We start from the raw sequence: 26,055 nt of genomic DNA on the forward strand, positions 1-26,055 counted from the left end.
GAATTCAAACAGTTTTATCACCCTGCACACACCAGAGCGAGCTGTCCCCACAAGACTTCAGTTGTGCAAAACCTGTGATTCAGCTGCTTAAAATAACGAAATCAGAAGTCAACCTTGAGCTGCTCTTAAATGCTGTGAACAACGTTTAAGTGCTTTGCTGAGGGGACCACAACAACCCTCACACCTTCCCGTGCCCGCAGGGGGTTTATTCCCCTTATTTATTTCCATTATTTATTTCTCACCGCTGGGTGCTTGGTGGGGGTCCACTCTCCCCCTCAGGGCTCCCTGCCGCAGCAGCGCCCTCTCCTCCAGCTTCTTCCTGCTGCCCCCATGTCCCTGAGCATGGCCCCTGTCCCCTCAGGGGTCCACGTTCGCTGTCCCCATGTCCTCCAGCATGGCCCCTGTCCCCTCAAGGGTGCCTGTTCACTGTCCCCATGTCCTCCAGCATGGCCCCTGTCCCCTCAGGGGTCCACGTTCGCTGTCCCCATGTCCTCCAGCATGGCCCCTGTCCCCTCAGGGGTCCACGTTCGCTGTCCCCATGTCCTCCAGCATGGCCCCTGTCCCCTCAGGGGTCCACGTTCGCTGTCCCCATGTCCTCCAGCATGGCCCCTGTCCCCTCAAGGGTGCCTGTTTACTGTCCCCATGTCCCCCAGCATGGCCCCTGTCCCCTCAGAGGTGCCTGTTCGCTGTCCCCATGTCCTCCAGCATGGCCCCTGTCCCCTCAGAGGTGCCTGTTTACTGTCCCCATGTCCCCCAGCATGGCCTCTGTCCCCTCAGGGGTCCCTGTTCGCTGTCCCCATGTCCTCCAGCATGGCCCCTGTCCCCTCAGAGGTGCCTGTTTACTGTCCCCATGTCCTCCAGCATGGCCCCTGTCCCCTCAGGGGTCCACATTCGCTGCCCCCATGTCCCCCCTGTCCCCTCAGGGGTGCCTGTTCTCTGTCCCCATGTCCCTCAGCATCGACCCTGTTCCCTCAGCGTTCCCTATTTGCTGCCCTCATGTCCTCCAGCATCGCCCCTGTCCCCTCAGACGTCCCTGTTCGCTGTCGCCATGTCCCCCAGCATCGCCCCGTCCCCTCAGACGTCCCTGTTCGCTGTCGCCATGTCCCCCAGCATCACCCCGTCCCCTCAGGGGTCCCCATTCGCTGTCCCCATGTCCCCCAGCACTGCCCCCTTGTCCCCCTCTCCCCGTGTCCCCCTTTCCCCCCATCACGGCGCCCCAGCCCCGCCCCTTTCCCCCCTCACGGCGCCCCGGCCCCGCCCCTCTCCCCCGACGGCGCACGCGCGTTCCCGCCGCCGCCCGCCCTCCCCCGCGCACGCGCGGTGCGCGCCCCCGGCGGTGCGGGCGGGCGGGGGCCGGGGCGCGGCGCGCGCACGTCACGGCGTCGGGCGCGTCCCAGGGAGCCGCGCGCGGCGCCGGCCCTGCCCCCAGCGCGCCCCGCGTTCGGCCCGAGCGGAGCGGAGCGGAGCGCTGGGCTCGCCCGCTCCCCCCGGCCCCCCGCGCCGCCCCCGCCCCGCGGGGAGCGAACATGCTCCTCCGGCTCCCCGAGGCCGCCGCCGCCGGCGAGTGAGGAGCCGCCGCCGCCGCCGCCCCGGCCCGGCCCGGCCCCGCCGCCCGCCCGCCCCGGCCGCAGCCGCAGCCGCCCCGCTTCGCCCAGGCAATGACAGCGGCTCCGGCCCCGTCCCCGCAGCAGATCAGGGACCGGCTGCTGCAGGCCATCGACCCGCAGAGCAACGTGAGTACGGGCCCCGCGGGCCCCCGCCGCTCCGGGCCGACCCCCGCCCGGCGCTCCCGCCGCGACGCCTTTCTCCCCCTCCCGGGGCCTCCGGGGCTCCCGCCGGGGCCGCCCCGGCCGCCCCGGAGCCTCCGCTGCGGGCGGTAGCGCGGAGCTCCCGGCGCGCCGTCCGCCCGGTGTCCCGCAGCCGGCGGCGCCTCCCGCCCGCGCCCCCCGGGCCAGGAGCTCAGGGCCGCCCCGCTGGGGGCTCCGGAGGCCGCTCCCCGCCCGCCCGGGGCCGCGGCCGCCCCCGCCCCGCCGCCGCTCGGCGCCCCGGGCCCGGCCGGTGCTGCCCGGCCATGCGGCGGGCGGCCCGGCCGCCTCCCCACGCCAGGCCGCGGCTCGGGCGCGGCCTGCAGGGGGCTCTGGGCCGGCCCCGCCGCCGCTCGCCGGGACCTTCCGGGGCGCCCACCTGTTCCTCGGGCCCAGCGGCCGCTCCGGCCGCGGCCGGGGGCACCCCGGGCTGCGGGGACGCCGGGAGGGCTCCGGCGGTGGTTGCGGGGCTCTGGAGCTGCTCCAGCACCGAGCAGCCTCGGTCTTCGCTTTTATCCCTTCCTGCAGCGCCGTAATGAGCTTATGGGCTCCTTCTGGGATGTGGTGTAAGCACAGAAGTCAGCGTGTATTTTACCTGTAAGTGGCCTTAAGCGGCGGTTATCCAAAGGATCATTTGCTCCTTTTAAGGGTTTTTTGGCTCATCCGAGCAGTTCTCCGCTTAGGTGTTTATTACTGTGAGAGGACTGCAGGGCCCTCAATCTGTCCAATTTTTGAGTCTTAGATCAGCAGTCACCGCCGCAGGATGCCAAGGTGGGTCTGTCTTGGCCATCTGCAGTTCGTGGGGGCAGCCTCTGGTGCATCAGGCTGAATGTGTACGTGTTATTTTAGGGGCTGGGGTGTGTGAAATGGTGCTTTGGTTCCATCAAAGTCATACCTGCTCCTGTCTGAACAAGTGCTTTTTTGTGATAGACCTGCATCAAAGTGCTAAAGTAGCTAATAAAGTTATTGTCATTTGGAACCCCTCCCGGAGCAGCCTGCCTGTGTCATGGGGACTGAAGAAAAATCACCCAGGCCTTGTAGGTTCTGTAGGACTCCCTGGGCTGGGCATCTGTGGGGAGCTGCAGTGTTACACATTGGAGTAACAGTAACAAATCCTGGTGGTAATTGTGGGCTGTTAAATGTCAGCGTTGTCTGAGTTTGCAGTACTTTAACGTGGATCTTGCTGAAATGTCAGTTAGTGCACTTCATGAATCCTGTTTGCTCTGAGCTCTCTTTCTGTGGCTGCAGATTTTTCACTCTACGTGAGACCGAGTGCCAACCTACTTTAATAAAATTCTAGCAGATCTGTGGTGTCTTTTGACTTCAGAACTGTCAGCTGCAGTGGTTACCCTAATTCTGGTGTTACTTTGTCAGACACTGTGGCTGTGCAGAGCTAAGCAGCCAGGATGTCAATTTTGTGATGGATACTCCTCCCTTTCTCCACACGCTGTTGTGAGAGGACCCAAAATAACCGGGCAGCTCCCTGCTCCCAACAGGTCAGTAGCCCCTTAAGTTTAGGAGGTGATGTATGTTAAATTATAATTCTACATACTTGATACTTATCCAGGGCAACAATTGGTGGCAGAAAAATCAGCCCATTGTTCCTAAGTGCCTGTAGGCAGGGTCTGTCTTGCAGTTTAACCTTTTCTTGGAGGAGAGCAGAGGTGGTGTTGCTGAGGTTCATTGTGCAGGCTCAGAGCTCAGACTCTTGGCTCCAAAGCACATGGAATATGTGGTGGTGTTGATTGTTCACTACCTGGCACATCACTGGCGTAGAGGGAAGAAAAACTCACATTTTGAACACGCTTAAAAAGCAGATTTTGAGTGTAATCACCCTTGGGCACCATCATGAGAGTACAAGGAGCTGCTGTGCTGTTTTCCTGCTGGGAGAGCCAGTGCAGCCATGAGCTGCTGTGCCTGCAGGGACTCATGGAAAGCTCCAGCTACTTTCTGCTGGCTCTCAGAATCTTCTTCTGACAGAATTAGTTGTGTTCAAACCTACAGCAGACATTGTTGTCACTGACTTCCTCATTTACCAAGAAGGTCAAGCTTTGAGGCCTAGATTTAATTCCAGTTTTTCAGTGTAGTTGGTGTGTGTGTTTCTGGAGAGGCTGAAAGCTCAGGGAGGCAAAACCAATCCAGGTCTATGGGGCTGAGGAGGGAGGAGATGCTTGGTTCTTCATGGTGCTTTACTGTAGGGTCTGTAAATTTAAGCTTCACTTAAATTCCTTAACACGAGCTGCCATTGTGGGTATTTATTCCTGAGTTGGATCTTGGTCGACTCACAGGTCATGCTTTAAGTGAAAAAAAAAAAAAATAAAAAATAGGGCATAAGTTTCTCTACCTCTGTTGGATTGAACTGGTCAAAATAATGGTTTCCCCAAGCTTGCAGAACCTGCTGGCCTCAGGAAATCATCTCCTGTGCTGATTGTTCATCTCCAGCTGCTCCATAAAGCCCTGCTGACTCGGGAGCAATATTGAATTTACACATGTTTAGCACTTGAACCTCCTCTAGTAATTGCTGCAGAATATATTTATAACTTAGTTTCTCACACTTAGAGGTTACCTGTGTAAATTCTGAACTATTTCAAAGGAGACCTATAAGAAATAAGCTATTTTTAAAAGAACTTACATCATCCTAGAAGCCACCCGGGATGTCTGGTATTGTGTCTTCATTTATTCAGCCTTTTCTCCTCGAGGAAACATATGGGCAAACCACTTCTGCTCCATGACCTAAGCACTGAGTACCAGCATCACTTTCCTTCCAAGGCTTCTGTGAGAACATAGCAGGAGGTGGAGGAGAGCAGGAGTTCTGTTCTGTGAGGTCTTACAGGGGAGATGTTCCTTGATTCTGGTGGGAACAAGGCTGAGAAACCACCCCTTCAGAACCCCTTTGCCTTGGTGACTCGTGCTCTGTGCTGCTGGGGGGGTTTATTCCCTGATAAAGTCAGGAGTAATGAGAAATGTTGATTTTTTTGCTCTGTGGACAAGCCTGTCGTTTCCAGCCAGCTGCTAGAATTGTGCTTGCAATTAAATGGTTCCTCATGCTGAATATGTAGCAATCTGTTCCTGTTTTTAAATATTAGATAATAACTTCATTATTTGCCATTAGTACCCCTCTGTGACACAAACCCAGCTTTGGTTTGAGTAAGAGCCTGCATTGTGTGCTCCCTGTGAGCTCGGGCTTGGCTCTAAGTCAGCCTGTGCTTCATGCAGTACCTCAGCTGGGCTTGCTGCAAGGACCTTCAGGAGTGGTCCGGGACCTGAATTATTAATAATTAATTAGCCTGTGTGTTAGAATATGTTGGGTGGTGCATTGGCATGGCCTGATCTCCCAGCTGGCACGAGTTGCATGGTTAAAGATGCTTTAAAGGCTGTTTTCTCTGTTGGTTGTTTTACCAAGGTGCTGGAGGCAAAGCCCCCCTCACCAGTGGTACAGGTGCTTTCCAGTAGTGTCTTAAGAATGCTTAATAAAATAATAAATATATGTAGAAAGCAGGGGAAGCTGGTGCTTCACTTCCTGAGGGTCCCAGAGATTTCTTTGGGTGCAGAAATGCTACGTGTGGGCGAAAGTAGACTGGGAATGGCTCTTGCTTGAGCTTTATCCTTTTCTGTGAGCCCTAATGAGCTTAGCAGTTTTGAGGGAGGTGCAGAGAACCTGTTGTACCTCTTGCCCTCTTTGTCCCTTCCCTCACTTGCAGCTCATCTCGTTTGGAGCAGCCTCACGTTTTGTGCAGGAAGGCAGCAGGTTGTTCCAGGTGTGTGACAAAATGCAGGGGGTTGGGGAGCATTTCTTAATGTGCAAGGTCTAAGGTGTTGTTATCATGTCAAGCTTTAGTTTCAGATAAAGATTTGGGCCTGATGGAGAGAGTCCCATTGCATTCAGGTTTTTTTATAATAACTTTAAATGAGGTCTGTATTTCTTAGTGTTCTTTATTACAAACACTTGGATTCACTTGAATTCACTGTGTGGGGGTGGTGATGCAGTTGGTTTGAATATTGCTTGTCCACTTCTTTCTGAAACAGCTTATTTGGTTTAGTGGCAATGCAAGCTGTCACTTCTTGAGAGGGGTTGGAAGGCTGGAGGTTTAAAAACTTCTAATTTGTTCAGTGCCCCTTGTAGCAGTGAGACCATTCTGAGCTTTGAGGCTGCCAAGACAAAATCTGAGTGAACAGAGATATCAGAGAGTTTAAACTGTGGGGTCAAGGCAAGGGGAATGCCAGACTGCTTTTCAGTTGTTAATTCCTTGAAACTCCCCAGGTTGCAGTGATGATGGCAGTAGTCATTTGCTCTGAAGCTCTAATTTGAGTGTTTGTTTCGGCAGCAGTGACAATTTAAATAACACCCACTTCTTATCCCTGCTACACACACCCATTTTATGTGCACAGGATGGTGTGGTGAACTGAACTGAGGAATTGATCAGGATTTCAAGGAGAAAAAAGGCAATATATGGATCTTTTCCCAGGTAGTTTTTGATGTAGCTCAATTAGTTGATAAAACTTCTGCTGCATCACAAATTGTTTTGGCAGCAGAATTGGGTCCTAAAGTGTTTTATTGAGTTTGGAAGCAGAAAAGAAGAACATCCTGGTAGGGTGGGGAGGCCCTGGATCCCTGGAAATGCCCAAGGTCAGGTTGGACAGGGCTTGGGGCAGCCTGGGACAGTGGAAGGTGTGGGAAGGGAATGGAATGGGATGGGCTTTAAGGTCCCTTCCAGCCCAGCCCAGTGTGTGATTCCATGAGGAGTGGAATGTTGCTGCTTCCTGGGTGCATCCCTGCTGCCTTGGGACCTGGCAGGAAGGAGGTGTTGTCACCTGGAAAAGTTAACCACGCCTGTCTGGGTTTTTTGAGGTGACAGTGGCTGCCTTATGGTCGAGTTTCACTTGCAGAGCCTTTTTTTTGTTGCTGTCACTTGTGTGTGGCTCACAGATGTCTGAATTATCCTGTGTTTGTGGGCATGCAGCAATACAGGGGCTCTGAATGTGTCCTGGAATAACTGGGAAACATCTTCACAGCCAGCCAGGAGGATGCTCCTGAGTTGTAATTAGTGAGTGAACTCTGCAACTCAAGAGTAAACCACCACCTTCCCCTAACAGCTGTGTGGACAATGCTCCAAATGATCAAAAATTGGATTGATTTGGCTTGAACCCTGTGCTTACACCAGCTGAAGCTGCCAGTGGAGCTGGGAGAGCTGCTGGGATCACGTCCCCACCTTCAGCTGTTCTTGTTCCCTCCCTTGTGCTGACCCAGCCAAGGAACTCACCTGGCCCAGCCCTACCTGAACAGGAGCTCCTCAGGGACCCCTTCCCATGGCCCAGATGCTCCGGGGCTCAGAGAGGGGCAGTTGTGTGGCAAGGAGAGGTGACAGTGGGGTGGTGGCAGCTCAGGCTGTCCTGAAACAGCTTGAGCCCCCTACCATTGTCAGACTGGATCATCAAAGAGCTTTTGAAATCCAAATGCTACAGCTTTGCAGCAGGGACCCATCTGCACGTGCTCTCCGTGGGCCCTTGGTGGGAAACAAACCCTGAACGCTCAGAGGCTGCAGGGAGAGAACTCATGAACACATTTCTATTGGTGTAGCCATGAAACAGCTCCTCAATGGAAGAACCAACTTTTTGTAGGTGATCTAAATATGGGGAATAACCTCTGGCAGTCACCAGGAGCCACAGCTTGGAACATGCAGCTGGTGAGGGTCCTTGCAGGAGGGATGTGCTGGAGCAAACTTCCCAGAAAGCACAGGACCCCTGGCTGGTGCTGCTCTGATTTGGGGTGTTCTGGACCCTGTGTGAGCCCATTTGAGTGCACCTTGGCACACCTTGAAGCCAAGAGAGCAGGGAGCTGAGCAGGCCATCCTGGCAGGGCTGGAGCTGGATGGGATGGGTATGGGGTGGGTATGGGATGGGTATGGGATGGGTATGGGATCAGCTCCTGCTGCCAGGGCACTGACACCAGAGGGGCCAGAGGGAAACTCCAAAGCTCCCATGTGCAGAGGGACCCAAGCTGTGCCTTAGGGAATAGGGAGACTTTCAGAACTCTGGGGCTGGGCTGGGAATTCCAATTTGTCTTTTTGGGGGGGTTTTGTCTGGTAAGTTGAGGTGAGCCCAGTTTAGGGGTGGTGAGGTGTGTGTGGTTGCCTTTTTTTGGGGTTTTGCTGTGGCCATATGACACAACAGCACTGTCATCCTGGCACCTTTGGCTCCTGATCAAAGTAGCTCCACTGCAGCTGAAGCTTTCTCTCCCTGTGAGATCCTTTCCCAGTTTCTTCAAGAAGCTGCTGCAGGTGGCAATTATTGTTTCTTTTTTTTTAGGAACCACAAAAGTTTCAGGAGAGGGCAAGGAGGAATTGATTCTTCCTGCTGCAGAAGTTTGATGTTAGTCAAGATTCACTGCTTTTAAGGCATAGTTACCCCAATACATTAGGCTTGGAGTTAAAATTAACTTACTATTAAATTACTACTTCAGTGTAGTTTTTTTTTTACATAAAAACATGTCTGTTTTGCCTGATAATATTTTGCTGCTATCTCTTCTCACCAGTTATGTGCTTGGTGATAACACCAAATACACTCCTTAGGTCTGTATAATGTGGTAGGATGTGGCCCCACTTTTACACTTGGTCTTTAAAGAAATAATTTAAGGTAAAGGTAAGTAAGTACCTCATATTCAATTTAATGTAAATGTAGGTTTGTTTATTCAGTGTTCTAACAGCTAAATTACTCTTTCTGAGGGTAATTCATGCTTTTGGTGTTTGGAATAATATTTAAGTGCCAGCAAATTGCTTTAATTCGAGGTGCAATCTGCTCAAACTCTGCAGAGAATTGGTGTTTTCAGGGGCACAGCTTTCACAGGGCAGCCGTGCGTGCCTGAGTGCGATTGTTAATATCAAAGTGTACAATTTTCAGCATGTCCAAACAGTCAGTGGTAGCAATTTCTGCTGAGGAGTCACTGGAAGTAAAACATAATTAGCTGTGTTTTAGTGAACAGAGTGGTTTCTAACCCAGCAGCTGGGGAGGAGGGATCCTGCATCCAAGGGATTCGGGGACACGCTCGGCTGGGCGTGTTTTCAAACTTGGAGACTGCAGAGGTGGAAGCCTTGTCTCAGAGTGACAGCCAGTGCTTCTGTGAGCTGCTTTCTCACATAGTTTCCATGCAGGATCAGCTTGCAGAGTATCACAGTTATAGTACAGATCTGGAGGGTTTGATTTTTATTTTTTTAGAGGAGTGTAGAGCTGTGGAAGGTAGAGGAACATGGTGGTTTTTTCTAGGTGGTGATGCACAGTCATAAAGTGTCCTTGGTGAACAAATTTACAGCACATCTACAAATGTCTGTAACTCAAGCCATCACTTTCTGAGCAGGTCAGTGCATAGCACTCCTCATGCTCTGTAAATTAACTGCAGCAGGAAAGGAAAGGGAATGTCTCTATGTAACTTGTCATCCTAAAAGTTCCAGGAAAAAAATATTATTTCAGCATTGTATTTAATCCTTGGAGAAACCACAGCTGATTCTTGAATGGAGTTGAGCACAGTGAGGTAGAGGAGATGCAAGAGGTGAAGTTTCAGATTTCTCTGTGAAATTGGGTGCCTGCAGCTCCTGGGCTGAGCACAGTGCTCAGGAGCCTGGCTGTGTCCTGGAAAACTCAGGGTCCCTTGTCTTTGGGGAGGAGTTTGTCAAAATAGGAGCTTTGGGGTTCTGACTTCATATTCCCTTTGCTGGACTTTTCTCTATGTAACTTGGCATCCTGAAAGTTCAAGGAAAAAATATTATTTCAGTATTGTATTTAATCCTTGGAGAAACCACAGTTGATTCTTGAATGGAATTGAGCACAGTGAGGTGGAGGAGAAGATGGAAGAGGTGATGTTTCAGATTTCTTTGTGAAATTGGGTGCCTGCAGCTCCTGGATTTGGATTGATTTGGATTGATTTGGCTTGAACCCCTGTGCTTACACTGCTCAGGAGCCTGGCTGCATCCTGGAAAACTCAGGGTCCCTTGTCTTTGGGGAGGAGTTTGTCTGTCAAAACAGGAGCTTTGGGGTTTTGACTTTTGTATTCTCTTTGCTGGACTTCTCAAGACGAGCTTCCAAGGGGCTTAAGCCTCACTGAAGCTTTCTGAACTGGAAATGGAGAGGTTTTTGCCACTAGGATAGAAATAAGCAGGCCAGGTTGGAGGTTCGTGAATGTTCTGCCCCATCCCTGGAAGTGTTCAAGGCCAGGTTGGACGGGCCTGGGACAGTGGAAGGTGTTCCTGCCCATGGCAGGGGGGTGGAATGAGGTGTTTGAAGGTCCTTTCCAACCTAAACCAGTCTGGGATTCCACAATTCCATGTTCTGTGTTTAAATATTGAAAAAATGCTGCCGAATCCCGGCTTCCCTGGTCCTGCCATGACCACACAGGGCAGTTGGCTGGAGTGGAGCTGCTTTTACAAACCCTGAGCTGAGAAGGCTCCATGCCCACCTTCCTTTATTCCCCAGCCAAGAAGGCATTTTTATTTCCAGGGAGCTGCTGAGGATTGTGCCACTGGCTGGAACGGCCAAAACTTCTCCAGGGATTACTGGGGGGCTTTGCTTTCCTGACAGGTGACATTGTCCTGAGGTGACACAGCCCTCAGAGAACAGAGGTGTTTGGAAATGGCTGACTGGCAGCAGTGTTTAATCTAGAATTTGGAGAGCAGTAATTCTAGGAGATGTGGAAATTGATTTCAGTTTTTTTGTTCCATATCCATAAAACTTGTTTATGGTGGGTGCTGACAAGAATTCACTATTGGTAACAGTTGTTGAAAGGATACAGTGACTTCTCCACAAACTTTCTCAGTTTGTAACGCTATTTTGCTATTTTCCTCGGGTTTTGTGAACAAACACACCGTGCCTAAACTCTCATGAGCAGTCACATGAGCATCTTGCACTTCAGTATAATAAATTAATATATTCCACAAAGAGTTCAACGTTGTATTCACCTCAGCCTCCTCTATCATTTAAGTAATCAGCTGAGAAACTTCCCTAGAAATTTGAGGAAAGTTGGCCTGCAGCATTTAAACTACACTGGGATGGTGATAAATGGTTTTACCTTTTAAAAAAAGAGTGAAAATTTTGTATTGTGGGGACATTAGTAGGGCCTTTCTGAGTTGCACTCAGATATAAACTGCTCTCTGTTAACAGCTCTGGGCAGATACTTTAAGGGATGGGTAAAATAATATTTAATAAATATCAATAAATGGGTTAATAATAACAATATTTACTAAATATCAATAAAGGGGTCAATAATAACAATATCTAATAAATATCAATAAAGGGGTTAATAATAACGATATTTAATAAATATCAATAAAGGTGTTAATAATAACTATATTTAATAAATATCAATAAAGGGGTTAATAATAACAACGATATTTAATAAATATCAATAAAGGGGTTAATAATAACGATATTTACTAAATATCAATAAAGGGATGGGTAAAATAATAGTTATAAATACTAATAAAACTATTAAATAATATTTAATAAATATAAATAAATTGTATTTTAAGAAATATAATTTAGTAAATATTAAATATGTATTGGATTATATTTATTAAAATATAATTTAATAACTATTTAATAAATATTTAAGTATCTGGGTAGATACTTTAAGGGATGGGTAAAATAATATTTAATAGTAATAAAGTATTAAATAATATTTAATAAATAGTAATAAAATATTAAATAATATTTAATAAATATAAATAAATTCTATTTTAATAAATATAATTTAATATATATTTAATAAATATTTCTTTAATGAATATTTAAGTATCTGGGTAGTTTCTTTAAGGGATGGGTAAAATAAGGGGAGGTACCAGCAGTGAGTTCAGGTGAGTTCCTTAAGCAGAAAGCCCCAAGATGAATCAGAAGGGGCACATTTTAAGGCTGGATTTTCTCCATATTCTGTGTTATTCTGCCTGAATAATCATCCAACTGCATTTCTGTCTCGTTGAAGTAGGACCAGTTATCCCTGTGACTTTGCTTGCACAGCAACCTCATTTTATGGCTCTCTAAATTTTGGAGCAATAATTTTGGACTTCAGTTCGTGGCTTATAATAAATAGTAACTACCAGGATTTGTCTGGTTGAAGTTTCTGTACAGGGGGAAGAGGAGGAGAAATGATTTTCCTGTAGACAAGGAAAGTGTGTCACAGTTGGACGTGGGGTTAAGGGCTTGGAGGGTGAGTGTGAGGTGGCTGAAATGGTGCCAGAGCCTGAGTGGGGACAGAAACTTGGGGCATTTGGGATTTTTGGGATCACATGGAGCACAGTGAGGTTGGAAGTGGTGAATTTTTAGATCTTTTACAAAACAAGCTGTTTCCTAGGGTTACCTGTGTGGATCTTTCTGAGAGGACGATTCTGAATTGCTGCTCTGAGTCCAGCTTGGACTGGATGGAAAGGGTGTGAGGTGATTGTGCTCCTTCAGTGTCTTCTGGCATGGCTGGAAGGGACTTCATGTGCTCCATCACCTTCCTGGAGCAGCTCCTTCTGGACCTGTCTAATCTGTTCTTAAACCTCCAGTGTGGCTCAGGAGACTGTGGAGAGATTATTTGAGTGCACTGGTAGCTCGCTGGTTATTTCTGTATGCAATCAGTGTTTGTCTTGTTGCAAATTAGGCCAGTGAGCATAAAAACAGTTGATTAACATTTCTTTATTATGACTAATAATGCAGAGGAAGGCTTGTTTCAAGCTTCATGTGTCTCTTTCCTATTTTTTCAATACTGTGTGAAATGAAAACTTCAACTTTATGCTATTAACCATGTTTCCAAAACACGGTTATCCTGCTGTCCTCTGACCTCCTCTTGGTGCATGTTCTTCCTGCACTGTTGCAGCTTGAGATGAAGATGTAATTCCTCTGAATTTGATTCCTCTGCCATTCCTTACAGCTTGGAAAACAGCACTGAATGGTCTTGCTTGCAGTGAGCTGTGGTGGATGCCACCAGCAGTGGCAGTGCCTGCCTGGGGTTTTGCTCCCTGGTTCTTGCTCTGTTCCTTCAGCAGGAGCTTTTTACCAATTAAATAATATTTCATGTAGCCTCTTTGGCTACTGGGCTCTTTAAAATCAGGCTAATGAGTTTTTATTTGTCCAGCTTCACAGTCTGGTGGGGTGAGTTTGTTGTGGGGTGTGGAAAAAGAATTTGGGGAAAAGAATTCATATTGCAATGGATCTTTGTACATCTGCAGCTCAGGGTTGGCACTGCAGGCACATTTCCTATGGTGTTATACTAAATGTTTAGTTACTGTTGAAGCCAACAGGTATTTCTTTCTGCAGTAACAAAAATGCCTTTCAGTTCCTGGCTAATAAACGTGAATGGAGAAAAGTGTTTCACTGTTGCTGTTTTCTGTTTGCCTTGAAGACATTTTCCTGTAGCACAGGGAGCTGGAGGTGTGTCCTGTCTTCATCACAATCTGTATTTTACTGCCTCTTGTCCCATCCTCCTCCAGTGCATTCTCCTTTTGTTGGGTGGTTCCCCCTGCCTTGGCCCAGCCTGGAGTTTGTTCCTGCTGTGCCAGGGGCCTTGGGTGCCTCTCTGGGAATGGGGAGGGAGAATCTCTCCCTGCAGAGCTGTTGATGGCACTCCCAGCTGCTGGGGATTCCTGTCTGGAGGCCCTTTGTGAGTGCCAGGGCAAAATGGGCTTTGTGCTGGCAAACTCGTGCCTGCTCTGGTGTCTGCCCAGCTCAGGGATGTGCATGGGCACTGCTCAGGGAAATATTTCAGGTCCACTGGTTCCTTCACACTGTGGAATTGTATTTCTGACCTTACCCTCATTTGCTGATCCTGCCTTTGTAAAGCATATACAGGAAAGTATCTGTGTTATGTTAATTTGCCATTAAATTAAGCCTCAGTCCAAATAAAATATATGCAGATTGGTTTGATTCTTTAAAGTAGAACTGGGAGTTTGAAATCTGGAGGTACAGATGATTCAAGGAGCATTTCTTCTACCTCTTGTTTTGCAGCATAAATTTCTGATCAGTTTTCAAAGCATGAATTTCTCTGTCATAGAAAATTCTCCAAGTGAATGACTTTCAACTCAAATAATTGATTCCTTCATGGTTAAAGGTGTGTTTTACCAAGTACTATTAGAAAACTGGCCTCCACCTTTAAGAATATTTTTTTTTGTGTACTGGTTAATATTGGACTTTTGCTTGGCAAACTGACTTTCAGACATTTTCAATAATGTGAGCAAAGTAGTATTTAGTGTTTTACCAAATACTATTAGAAAACTGGCCTCCACCTTTAAGAATATTTTTTTATATACTGGTTAATATTGGATTTTTGCTTGGCAAACTGACTTTCAGACATTTTCAATAATGTGAGCAAAGTAGTGCATGGTCATCTTTTTGGTATGTTGTGTCTGTGAATAGTATCTGGTGTTCCCTATCTTTAGACAACATCATGTCACACTGGGGCTGGGGGGAACTGTTAATAGATCAGCTGCAAGGGAACTGAACTAAATACCAGCAGGTTGTAACCTGAATTCTGACTTGGTGTGTTTGGTCTGTACCTCTGAACAAATGACATGACAATTTGCTGTTGGTGCTGTGGATTGTCAGTGCCTGCTGTCTCATAGTTCCTACACAAAATGCTAAATAAACTCTGCACTGCTGTATTGCTGTTGTCACGTTTAAATAAAGCCTCCTGTGAACAGCAACTTTTCTCTCCTCACTTCTTATTCCACGTGTTAGATGATTGTGCAGTGAAGTTGCTTTTGTACAAAAGCAGTGCTGGGGCAGGGTGTGACACTGAGGGGGGACCCTGGTCTGGGGCAGGAGCTGCTGCAGGTGACACTGAGAGCTCCAGGAGGAGGAACAGCAGGGATGCCCTCACCCCTGGAGCAGGCACTGCACCTCCTGGCAATCAGCTCTGCCTCCCTGGCCTCTCCAGCAAGATTCACCTTCAACCTGGGATTTTCTTGAACATTTTCCTGCACTCCTTGAGGAGATTCACGGCCCTGGAGCAGGGGGATGACAAAAAGTGCTCCTGTGAACTTCTGTCTGGACCCTACTGCCACCAGAAACCTCCAGCTTGGCCATGGACACCTGGATTTGTGTTTGTAGGAAGAAAAAAGATCTGTTCAGTCTCCCACAGTGTCTCCAATTCTCTGCTTGCTTCTGTCACGCTGCTTTGGTGCTACAGGTGGGACAGTGTTGCAGAACTTTCTCTGAAACCAGCAAAATTTGGAGTATATATGGATATTCTGATGAAGCAGTTGAGTGTGATGGCAAACCCATGTGTGTTGTGATACCTGGGTGCTCTGCTCAGCATGCCCATGGTGGAGTCAGGCTGTGATTGTTGTGAGCTGGGATTTCAGGGGGATGATGATGTTACAATTTGGTTTTAGAGGATTGTCAGTGATGGGCAACTCCAGGCCAAGTTTAAGTATCCTTTAGAAACTTGTGAAGGCTCTAATGTGACTCAGAAGGATGATGTTACTGTATGAAATGATGACTTTTGAATTTTGTGGTTGAAAAGAGCCTTTCTACCTGAAGGGCAGGAATCTGCATGAGCAAGGTGGTTTTTTTGGAATTGTGCATTGAGTTTTTCATGTTGCACACAAAGAGCTGCTCCTTCTGCTCCAGGTAACTCAGAGCTGCTTTGTCATTTATCACAGTCTAGTCAGGCATGCAAAGATCTTTGGAAACATCCCTGTGAAATATTAAAAAAACTGAAATCATTGCTTTATCTGAGTATCTGCAATAGAAAGTTCCTGTAACATTTGATTTCCAGGCTGCAGTGAGAGCGTGCAGGTTGTGCTGTGTGTCCAGGCAGGACAGGAAGGTGTTTTAGGGGTGCTCATGTTGATTTTGGGGTCTGGGCTGGTGTGTAAGCAAAGGAAGGGAATCAAAGCATCCCACAGAAAACACATCCCAGCACCTGGAATTGGTGCTAGAGCTTGTGTGGATGCTGAGCTTGTGTGGATGCTGAGCTTGTGTGGATGCTGAGCTTGTGTGGATGCTGAGCTTGCTGCTGCTTTCAGATTTCCTGGGGGAAGTGGAGCTGGGAGGGAGCAGCTGTACCTCAACCTTCCCCAAACCCCTTTGAATTGCTGTGTAACACCCTGAAATTAGTCACTGACTGAGTCCTGCTTTATAAATGCTGAAATAAGATTAAGACAGCAGTTAAGAAAGGAAAATTAAGCTTCTTGATCTTTTCCTGAGAGTTCAGAAACCCCTGCTTTTGTCTGAGGCTGGAGTAAAAGCATTCAGTGCTTAACTTGGAAAAGATCTCAGCAATAGTAACTCCAGAGTGTGGCTGAATGGCTGCATGACTTAAGGAGCCTTGCATGGAATAAATAAGATTTGTTTTCTGTGGCTGTCATTAGGCTTGGCTGGAAAGGATTATCGTGGATGACTCAAAGCAGATGTTCCCCAGGAAACTTTGGAGTGAATTCGTGTGTGTGCCACTCAGTGCTCTCAGCATGGGAGATTTTGGAGCACCTTAGCAATTCCTTATCAATTCCTTATCAATTATTTTGAGCTGTTTGCTGCAAGCTCCTAAATGGGGGTCCTGGAGGTTGTTTTGGGGGGGTACTAAGGGGTTGCAGTGTGAGCAGACAAAGGCACATAGAAACCAAAATGCAAATTCCTGAGTTGCTGAGCTGGGCAGTTCCAGCTCAGTGTCCATAGGGAGCGGGGCTGCTGAATTCCCTGTCCTGCTCTGCTCTGTGGCACTTTACCTGGCTCTTCTGTTCCCAAAAAGCATCTTCAGTAGCCCTTTGTGTTAATTAATGATCATTTCTGGTGCTCCTCAAAGCAGGATGGTGTCCTGGCAGGTTTGGTAACATTACTGTCACTTTGGTTATGTGACAATGTATGAATTTTATTGTAACCGTTGGTTTAAGGTGAATTGGTGTGCAGGATGGGTGTGCTGCTGTTATCTCTACAGTGAACAGGTGATTTTGAGGTGTTTTGGGAGGTCCTCTTGTTTCTATCACTGTATTTAACTGCACAACAAGACATTTCATAATCTGTGTTACTTTAAAATAATCAAATACGATTTTTACTATAAGCTCCTCTTTATGCCACTTTTAGACAAAACATTCTGAAAAAACCACACGAGGGGAAGGGAGGACAAGTTGTTGAACATTTTCTGTATTTATTTTCAAAGAATTAAGCTTCCCTAGAGGTCAAAAAAAAAGAGAAAATGAGAGAGAGGAGAGAGAGGAGCTGCTGGCAGTTGTGTGGGGTGTGAGATGTTCGTGCTCCGCTCAGCAGCTGCTCCGTGACAGCGCGTCCTCAATTGGTTACAAATGTGTGAGGAATCCAAAAGGGGTGGTTTGTGTTCCTGCAGGAGCTGAGGGTGCAAGGCCACTTTCACTGGCCTGAATTGGCACCACGAGTGCCCCAGAGCAGGGAGGGAATCCCAGCCTGGCGCTGCTGCTGGGCTGCTTTGGGGCATCCTCTGCTGGGTATTGAACAGAGGCACAGCTGTGACTGGAAATTCCCCGAGCAGTTCCACCTCTCTGTAGGTGTGTGTGCACATCTTTCCCCATCTTCACCCTCTGACAGGCCAATGACCCTGGTTTTGCCATCAGATTTTCATGTAGATAATGAATATTTGGTATCACTTTCCTCATCTTCACCTTCTGGTAGGCCAATGACCCTTTTTTTGTCATCAATTCTTCATTTAGAAAATGAATATTTGGTATCACTTTCCCCACCTTCACCTTCTGATAGGCCAATGACCCTGGTTTTGCCATCAGATTTTCATGTAGATAATGAATATTTGGTATCACTTTCCTCATCTTCACCTTCTGGTAGGCCAATGACCCTTTTTTTGTCATCAATTCTTCATTTAGAAAATGAATATTTGGTATCACTTTCCCCACCTTCACCTTCTGATAGGCCAATGACCCTTTTTTTGCCATCAATTCTTCATTTAGAAAATGAATATTTGGTATCACTTTCCCCATCTTCACCCTCTGACCCTGTTTTTGCCATCAGATTTTCATGTAGATAATGAATATTTGGTATCACTTTCCTCATCTTCACCTTCTGGTAGGCCAATGACCCTTTTTTTTTTTTGGCCATCAGTTCTTCATTTAGGTAATGAATATTTGGGGATTACCAGTAACTGCAAAAATAATTGTAGCAGTTAATGGTGTGTGCAACAGAGCCTTTTTCACTCTGGTAATTCATAGTCTAAAATATGTGTTGGGAAGGAGAGTATCATGTTTTGCAGGTTTAAAAATATTTGTCTGGAAACTCCCAGAATTGAGCTTTAACTATTCTAAGGGCTCTGGTTGTAAAAACTGAACAAAACAACCCTGATGTTGTGTATTGCTTCAACTGTGGTGCTAAACTGTCCTTCCTGGGCTCTGAGGGCAGGGCAAGGGTCAAAACATGGAAGAAAGTCAGAGCACTGAAGTGGAAAAATAAGAACTAAAATATGTCAGAATAGGTGCTCTTGCTGCTCTAAAAGTTAAGCAGAGTTTTACCAGGCCTGACCTCATGGTAGGGCTTTAAATATCTGCAGAATGAAGAAAGAACCAGGACAAATGAATTCATCTTTGGCCTGGAGTTGGTTTTACACCCTATAGGAGTCAGAATCATTCAAAGCCTGCATTTAAATATAAATTTGATAAAAGTGATTCATAAAATCAGGACAATGGTTTCATCACTGACCAGGTACCTCCTAAATAACAGAAAACTCCCAAATAGCATTTAACAGTCCTGCAGGGATGCACTAAACATGGTCTGAGGCCAAGGTTTTCTGCAGGGAGGAGATCAGCTCCTGGTGTTCCTGTGGGACCTTAGCAGAGGGGTAGAACTGGCTGGAAAAGCCAATTCTTACACAAATCAGTGTTTTTAAGAGGAGGGGTTGTGCTGGGAGGGCAGAGCTGCCTGGTGATGATGATGATGATGATGATGATGATGAGGTTTCAGGATGATGTAGGATCCCTGCAGAGGTTCTTGCTGAGAGATTTTTCTCACATGCACTTCACATCCAGTTGAGTCATAAATGCAATTAAGCAATAAATGAGACTGTGATTCAAGTTTTCCTTTGCTTATCTTTTAAATCTGTCTCCAAAGGTGAATTAGAAATTCCAGGTTTCAGCTCTCTTAACATCAGGTAATGGAAACAAAGATCTCTCTATAGGATCATCAACTGGTTTGGGTTGGAAAAGCTCTCCAAGATTAAAAAGTCCAACCCAGCACTGCCATGTTTACCCCTAAAACATGCAGTGTGTGCTTTCTGTTGGAAACCATTCAAATCCCACATGTGCTGAGGATGTGATCAGAGAACCTGATGCTCAGCTCCTCAGGGGATGGGGGTTTGTGCACTTCCTCCTCCCCATGGCCAGCCCCAGCAAGGGCTGGCTGATGGTCTGGGGACACCTGCTGGGGACACCAGCCCTGCCCCAAGGAGGGACCTGCAGGCTGGGACTCCTGTGTGCAGAGAGTCCCAGGAAAAGTGGGATTTCCCATCAGGAAAGGTGATTCTGGGAATGGACTGCAGAGCAGTGACCTGGGTCAGTCTGCAGTGGAGGAGGGAGCTCCACATGGAAGGGTTCAACTCCACATTCCCACTGCTGCTCCTGCTCTTGCTCCCATTAGGTGTGCACAGGTAATTGATGATTTGCAGAGGGGTCTCAGAACTTTGTTTCTCAGTTTTATTGCCACTGTTTCCTTGGGTTTTACATAAGAGGGTGTTTGTTACAGCTCCTGCAGTTTCCAACTAGGTCAGTAAAAGTGTCCTTGTCCCTATTCCTTGAACAATCAGCTCCCTAAAGCCAGACAGTCTGATAGCAGTTTGTGATTAATGCTCCCAGCAATTATAAAGTGGAAGGTCTTAAATTACATTTGTTAACTAAGACCAGTACATGAAACATGAAGTGACTTTGTCTTCCTTGTTGCAGATCCATAACATGGTGGCAGTGCTGGAAGTGATCTCCAGCCTGGAGAAATATCCCATTACCAAAGAGGCACTTGAGGTATGTCACCCTCTGAACATGATTTTTTTAAATGTATAAAAGGACTTTTCCCTGCCTTTCCAATTTCCATCCGAGCTTTTCTGGAAACAATAGATGGATTGCAAAGGATTCACAATTAAGATATTATTTTGTCATCTCGCTGAACACAGGGATCCTTTCTGGGCCCAGATCAGTATTCTGGGCAGCACAGTTCCTGTTTGTGCAGGGCACTACATTAATCATCACTTGCCACTGATTAATTCTGTTGTACTCAGCAATATCACCCTGCACTTCTGGTCACCTTTGTAGACATTTGGTGACAAAACACCTAAAATCTGAAATAGGAAAATTAATCTTAAATGCAGATAAGCAGATTTCAAGGCCTGATATTTGTGGTGAGGTCAGATGTAGAGAGAGCTGAACTCTCACTGGTCACTTGTAGAAACAGTCCAAAGACGTTTTCTGGGTGAATTATATATTTCTTTTTCACTCCTTGTATTGAAATTAGCGGTGTTCTTGCTTTTAACTGTTGCTTAATTACAACTCCACCTGTATTTCAACATATCTATGACAACAGGTTGCATATTTCTCTCACAGTCTGGTCTGTGGTCTCCTTTGAAGTACTTTCCTTAAGAAATCTGACTTGTGGAACAGTTCTTTGTTTTCAAATGTGCTTTGGGAACAATCAAACACTTCCTTCCGCTCACGAAACCACCTTGGGACTCCCTGGGAATGTTGTTTAAATGGCTTTTTCATACATTTCCACAAGGCTGGGGAATGAAGGGAGAGGAGAGAGGTGGAGGAAAAAGGTAGGACCCAACTCACACCTGGTAGTCAGGTTTGTCAAATGGAAATTTTTATTGTTAACAAGTTGCTGTAACAGGCAAAGATCCTGGAATTCTTTTCTCTTGGCTCTCTCTGCAGATCTTTCACTTCCCTTGTGATAAACACACGCCTTTGGGTGCTGCATTTCCCCTCGAATCTGAACATGCACCCTTATTCTTAAAGGTTATTTCTCATTAAAAAATTCCTTCCTGATGTTTTTCCCAGCTCTCCTGCTTTTACCAGGGAATAAAGACAGCATGACTGGAAACCTGCAGTCAGTTTCATGTGGCAGAGCGCTGGACTAATCCTTTCCAAAAACATTAATTCAACACTTAAATCTTTAGTGTTTTTAACCAGGTGTTTCTCAGGGGCGAGCATTACAAGGCAGAACCATTCCTTAAGGATTTTGCTTGGAATGATACATGTTTGTAAACCACCTTGTCTGTCTTTGTAGGAAACCAGACTCGGGAGGCTTATCAATGAGGTGAGGAAGAAGACATCCAATGAGGAACTTGCCAAACGTGCCAAGAAATTGCTGAGGAATTGGCAGAAGTTGATAGAACCCGTAACCCAGAACGAGCCAGTGCCAAGGGGGCTGCCCAACCCGCCAGGATCAGCAAATGGAGGTGCCCACAACTGCAAACCAGACTCCCAACTTCCTGCTGTGCCCGGCGCCAAGCCCATCAGCGAACTGAAAAGCAGGAATGATATCCAGAAACTCAATTCTCCAAAAACAGAGAAACTGGGAAATAGGAAAAGGAAAGGTGATCACAGGGATGGGCATCAGGGCCCTCCTCCCCCAAAGGTCTCCAAAGCTAGTCATGAAGTATTACAAAACTCTTCACCCCCTCCAACCAATGGAATTGGAGGTAGTCCTGAAAATTTTCCTAGTCCTGTAGACATAAACCTACATGCAGGGCCCGAAAGCAGCAGGACAGATCTCAGTGAAAACGATAAACACAATAAGATCCCAGTAAACGCTGTAAAACCTCACACCAGTTCTCCAGGACTTGTAAAACCTTCAAGCACTTCCTCGTTACTAAAGACTGCAGTGCTTCAGCAGCATGAGAAATCAGAAGAAGCCACGGGCCCCCACCAGCCCAAGAGCCCACGCTGCTCCTCCTTTAGCCCCAGGAACGTTAGGCATGATGCTTTTGCTCGGCAGCACACCACGTACTCACCAAAGGATTCGATGCCCAGTCCATCTCAAAGGTCTCAGTTCGCGGACGCCGCGCCGGTGCCGTCGCCGCCTCCATCCCTGATGCAACCATCCACGCCTCCCATGCCAGCCAAGAGACTGGAGTTCCCTCCTCAGGCGGCCCCCGAGGTGGCACAGCCCTGGCAGGAGCAGCAGGGAGCCCCCGAGGGCCAGCACAGGCACACAGCAGGGACACTTCAGCAGCACACGGCTCCCGGCTGCAAAGGCCACCCCGGGGAATCACACACGGGCTTCCCACAGGACACTTCCAGAATGGACAGTGATGATGCTGCTTCAGGGTCTGATAGCAAAAAGAAGAAAAGGTACCGACCCAGAGACTATACAGTCAACTTGGATGGGCACGTGATAGAAGGGGGTGTGAAACCTGTGAGGTTAAAAGAGAGAAAACTCACTTTTGATCCCATGACAGGACAGATAAAACCTTTAACACCGAAAGATCCTTTGCAGGTAGAAATCCCTGCACTTACTGAACAGCACAGGACAGAAACGGAAAAGCAGGAGCAAAAACCCAACCTGCAAAGCCCCTTTGAACAAACGAACTGGAAAGAGTTGTCCAGAAATGAAATCATTCAGTCATATTTAAACAGACAGAGTAGCTTGCTGTCTTCATCAGGAGTACAGACTCCAGGAGCTCACTACTTCATGTCTGAGTATTTAAAGCAGGAGGAAAGCACTAGAAAAGAGGCTAGAAAGACTCACGTTCTAGCTCCTAACAGCAAACCTACAGACTTGCCTGGGGTCACCAGAGAGGTCACGGGCGATGACCTCGACAGAATACGTGACCACAACTGGCCGGGCGTGAACGGTTGTTATGACACACAGGGTAACTGGTATGATTGGACACAGTGCATATCCTTAGATCCACACGGGGATGATGGGAGATTGAACATCCTGCCTTACGTCTGCCTAGACTGAGAGCAGTTCTGCTGAGCACGCTTTGTACACCTGCACTTAGCAGAACTGGCAGACACGATGCCACTTCCAGCTGGAGAGAGCCTCCTGTCCTGGACAAACAGGCCCCACGAGCAGAGGGGGGGAGGGAGCTGGGCCTTTCCAGCTCCTTCCTTTAAATTCTCCTTTTTGTGAAATGCTGCTACCAGTTTACTAACAATTGCAAAAGGAAGGCATACGAAGGTTTGATCAGTTGAGTTTAAAACTCTTATAGCGAGCCAGCTATAAAAAGTGTTAGTCCCCAAGAAGTGAAGAGGATTTCCAGCACTTTCTGAATGCCGGAATCTTATTACAGGCAGGTACAGAGAAAACAAAAATTGTGGAAGTTACCTTAACAAAATATGCATCTATTTATTTGACTTGATTTGGGTTTTTATTTGGCAGTGAGATATTCGAGAGACAATGTGCAAAAACTGTAGTTTTATTTCTATCACATCTCTGAACATGATTGCGTTATTTAAGAGTCATGTGGTACGGAGATTGGGTTTTAAACAGCAGGTGTTGCACTGCAGGCTGGGCCACCAGCTTCAGCTCAACATTCCATAGGCATCCACATATTTTAGTCTGGTTTCAGTTTAAATCCAGTCTCTGAGAAATGCTGCAAAAACTAGATGTTTAACGATATTTTTTGATCCCACCACCACCAGCCAAATATTTTTCCTCCTTTTCCCTTCCTGCAAACTTATAGGTAAAAAACAAAAAGACAAAAAAAACAAAAAGACAAAAAGAAAAAAAAAAAAGAAAAAAAAATCACCTTTTCTAGAATCTAAATGTAATGAGGGTGCTACAAGTTTGTAACTGTACTGTGAGAGGGAAAAAGGAAGCCTGTTTGTATGCTGGAAATATACTTGTTACCATTCCTTTAGATATTGTTTGCCTTATGGATATCCATCATAAACGCAATTTGCAAAAACAAAGAGCCTTAGTGAATGTACAGTAACTAGACTTCTGTGTTCCTGGGATGCAGAAGGGAGCAACTTTGCTATTTGGTCCTTTAAGTGGACACGTTGTGATATAAATGTGGAAATAAAAAAAATTTGCACAAACCAGTTTGTGAATTATTTATATACACACTCCACTCATTTTCCCCCCTGAGTCTGCTCAGTTCAGCCCAGGCAGGGGAGCCCTGGCAGCAGGGCCCCCTCAGAGCAGGGAGGTGGAGCTGAATCCCTTGGACACTGCCCCAGGGAGAACAGGAATGTCTTCCAAGAACCTCGCTGTGCTGTCCAGTCACACAGGGTGGATCTGTTTTAACTCTGGAGACTGATAACCCAACTGCTGATAATGTACCTCAAAGTCTAAAGAGATCAGATTTCATCTTTGTAATGTTTTATTCCTGTTTGTTACAGTGCTTTCTGAAGCAGCCTGGGGTGTAGAAAGTGAAGGATTATTTCTATTAACTGTACTTGCTTTAATATTTGGGACTGTGTTGTTTGATGCAGTCCCCACTGTTGGGCTTCTGTTCAGAGGGTTGGGGAGGGGACACTATACCAAAAATATTCCTGGGTTTAGTGATGTTAACTCTGTTAACTCATCTGTGCTGGAGATGAGCCCTGGCAGGAGCTGTCCTGCCTTTGAGGGTAGAGTGAAGCTCTTCCCTGATTTTTCAAAGGAGGGTGCTCCTGGCCAGGCTTGCATGGTGTTGGTTCATTCCCTGGAATACAACTGATGAAGTCTGGTTTATTTTTAAGTCATTCTTGTTCATCATTTATGATCTGACTGTTACTGAAATGTGTGGGTATCTCAGAAATAACAATGTCTGTGTGCTTCCATTTCTGAAATCTGAGGTCTGAGAGTGAAACCAGAAGTGGTTACCAAAAAATGCATCCAAGTATATTTTCAGGTTACTTCCATTTTGTCCTCCTGCAGTTGCTGAGGTTGAGCAGTGTGGTTTAGAGCTGGGGAGAGCTCCTGTCTTGCAGCTCACATTTGATGGCAGAGGGCTAAGCTGCTGGTCATTTTGGAAATGCTTAAGTTTTGTTTCTGTAAAAAAAGTACTGTGCATCTTATCTCCTCCTGCCCTTCCTCCCTCCTTCCCTGAATGGTCCCATTTAGGAACAGGGTCCGTGCTCTTTGGAGGCCTTTGAATTCAGGAAATGACAAAGTATTACTTGATAAATTCCATCTTTTTCTCCACTGCTTCCATTTCTGATGCAATTGATGGCCCTTGACTGCACTGGGTGAGGTGATACCCAAAGCTCATCACAGCTTTCAGATTCCACCCAAACTGCCTGTGCTGGTGCTCCTCTCTTTGAGGAAGCATCGGGAATCAGACCCAGCCCTTTCCCTGGTGGTACAAAAACTGCTGGAGAAATTCCCTCCCAATGCAAGCTTTAAATCTTGTTCCTTGCTGAGTTTGTTGCTGCTGTAAGGGGTCAACTCACTTGTGTGTCCTCCAGGGTGAGATGAGGCTTGACAATCTTTATTTCAGCATGCCAGTATAACCAGTTCTGTGAGCTCCAACAAATGTGAATAAGTTTACAAGGTGATATTTTTTTGTCAATTTTGTAAACAAGTTCAAATGAAGTTTACCATGTGCGTACCTGCTGTGTACTCTCATTTGTGCATGACTCAGTTTCTCTGCTACTGCTTTCTCCTACCTCTCTCACAAAATTTCTCCTTCTAATCCTAACACCTGAAGTTAAAACGCTGCCATTTCTTCCTTGTCACCGGATGACACGAAATGGCGCATCAGCAAATCTCTGGGGAGTCACCATCACCTAAAATGCGTGTTTTTATGGCCAAATACATTCTGCAGAGGTGTCTCTTGACAGGGTGCATGGATGAACCGGGCTCTCCAACACCCCCTCCTGCCTGCCAGGTACTCACCCATCCTTTACCCCGGCCGGCGCTCCGCCTTCCTCGCTTTAGTTTTAAAGGTCGGGAGCGCTCGTCTCGGTGCCTGCGAGCCCGTGACCTTCGCTCCGTCCCTGCCCTGGCGCTGCCCGGCGCTCCAAGGGCCGCCGCTCCCTCCCTGGAGGCGGCTCCGCTCCCTGAGCGCCCTCCCGGGTCACAGAAACCCCTGGAGCTGCACGGCCCCGGAGCCGGCACCGAGAGCGCGGGGACCGTGCGGGGCCGGGCCCGGCTCACGGCAACCTCGGGCTCCCGGGGCCGGGCCCGGCTCACGGCAACTCCTGGGGCTCCCGGGTCTGGGCCCGGGTCACGGCAGCCCCTGGGGCTCCATCACCCTGTGCGGGGCCGGGCCCGGCTCACGACAACCTCGGGCTCCCGGGGCTGGGCCCGGCTCACGGCAACCCCCGGGGCTCCATCGCCCTGTGAGGGGCCAGGCCCGGCTCACGGCAATCCCCGGGGCTCCATCGCCCTGTGCGGG

The 26,055-nt window shown here is 47.5% G+C and overlaps 1 protein-coding gene across 1 annotated transcript; it reads left to right on the forward strand.

Annotated features, from left to right (window-relative positions):
* Positions 1–1,646: 1,646 nt before the first annotated feature.
* On the forward strand, positions 1,647–25,266 carry MED26 (mediator complex subunit 26). The gene is made up of 3 exons (XM_066566369.1): positions 1,647–1,733; positions 19,676–19,750; positions 21,009–25,266. Exons 1-3 carry the CDS (start codon positions 1,659–1,661, stop codon positions 22,686–22,688), a joined length of 1,830 nt encoding a protein of 609 aa, XP_066422466.1. The 5' UTR covers positions 1,647–1,658; the 3' UTR covers positions 22,689–25,266.
* The last annotated feature ends 789 nt before the right edge of the window (positions 25,267–26,055 follow it).

This window comes from Molothrus aeneus, chromosome 27 (genome assembly GCF_037042795.1).
Source record: "Molothrus aeneus isolate 106 chromosome 27, BPBGC_Maene_1.0, whole genome shotgun sequence".
NCBI lineage: Eukaryota > Metazoa > Chordata > Aves > Passeriformes > Icteridae > Molothrus > Molothrus aeneus.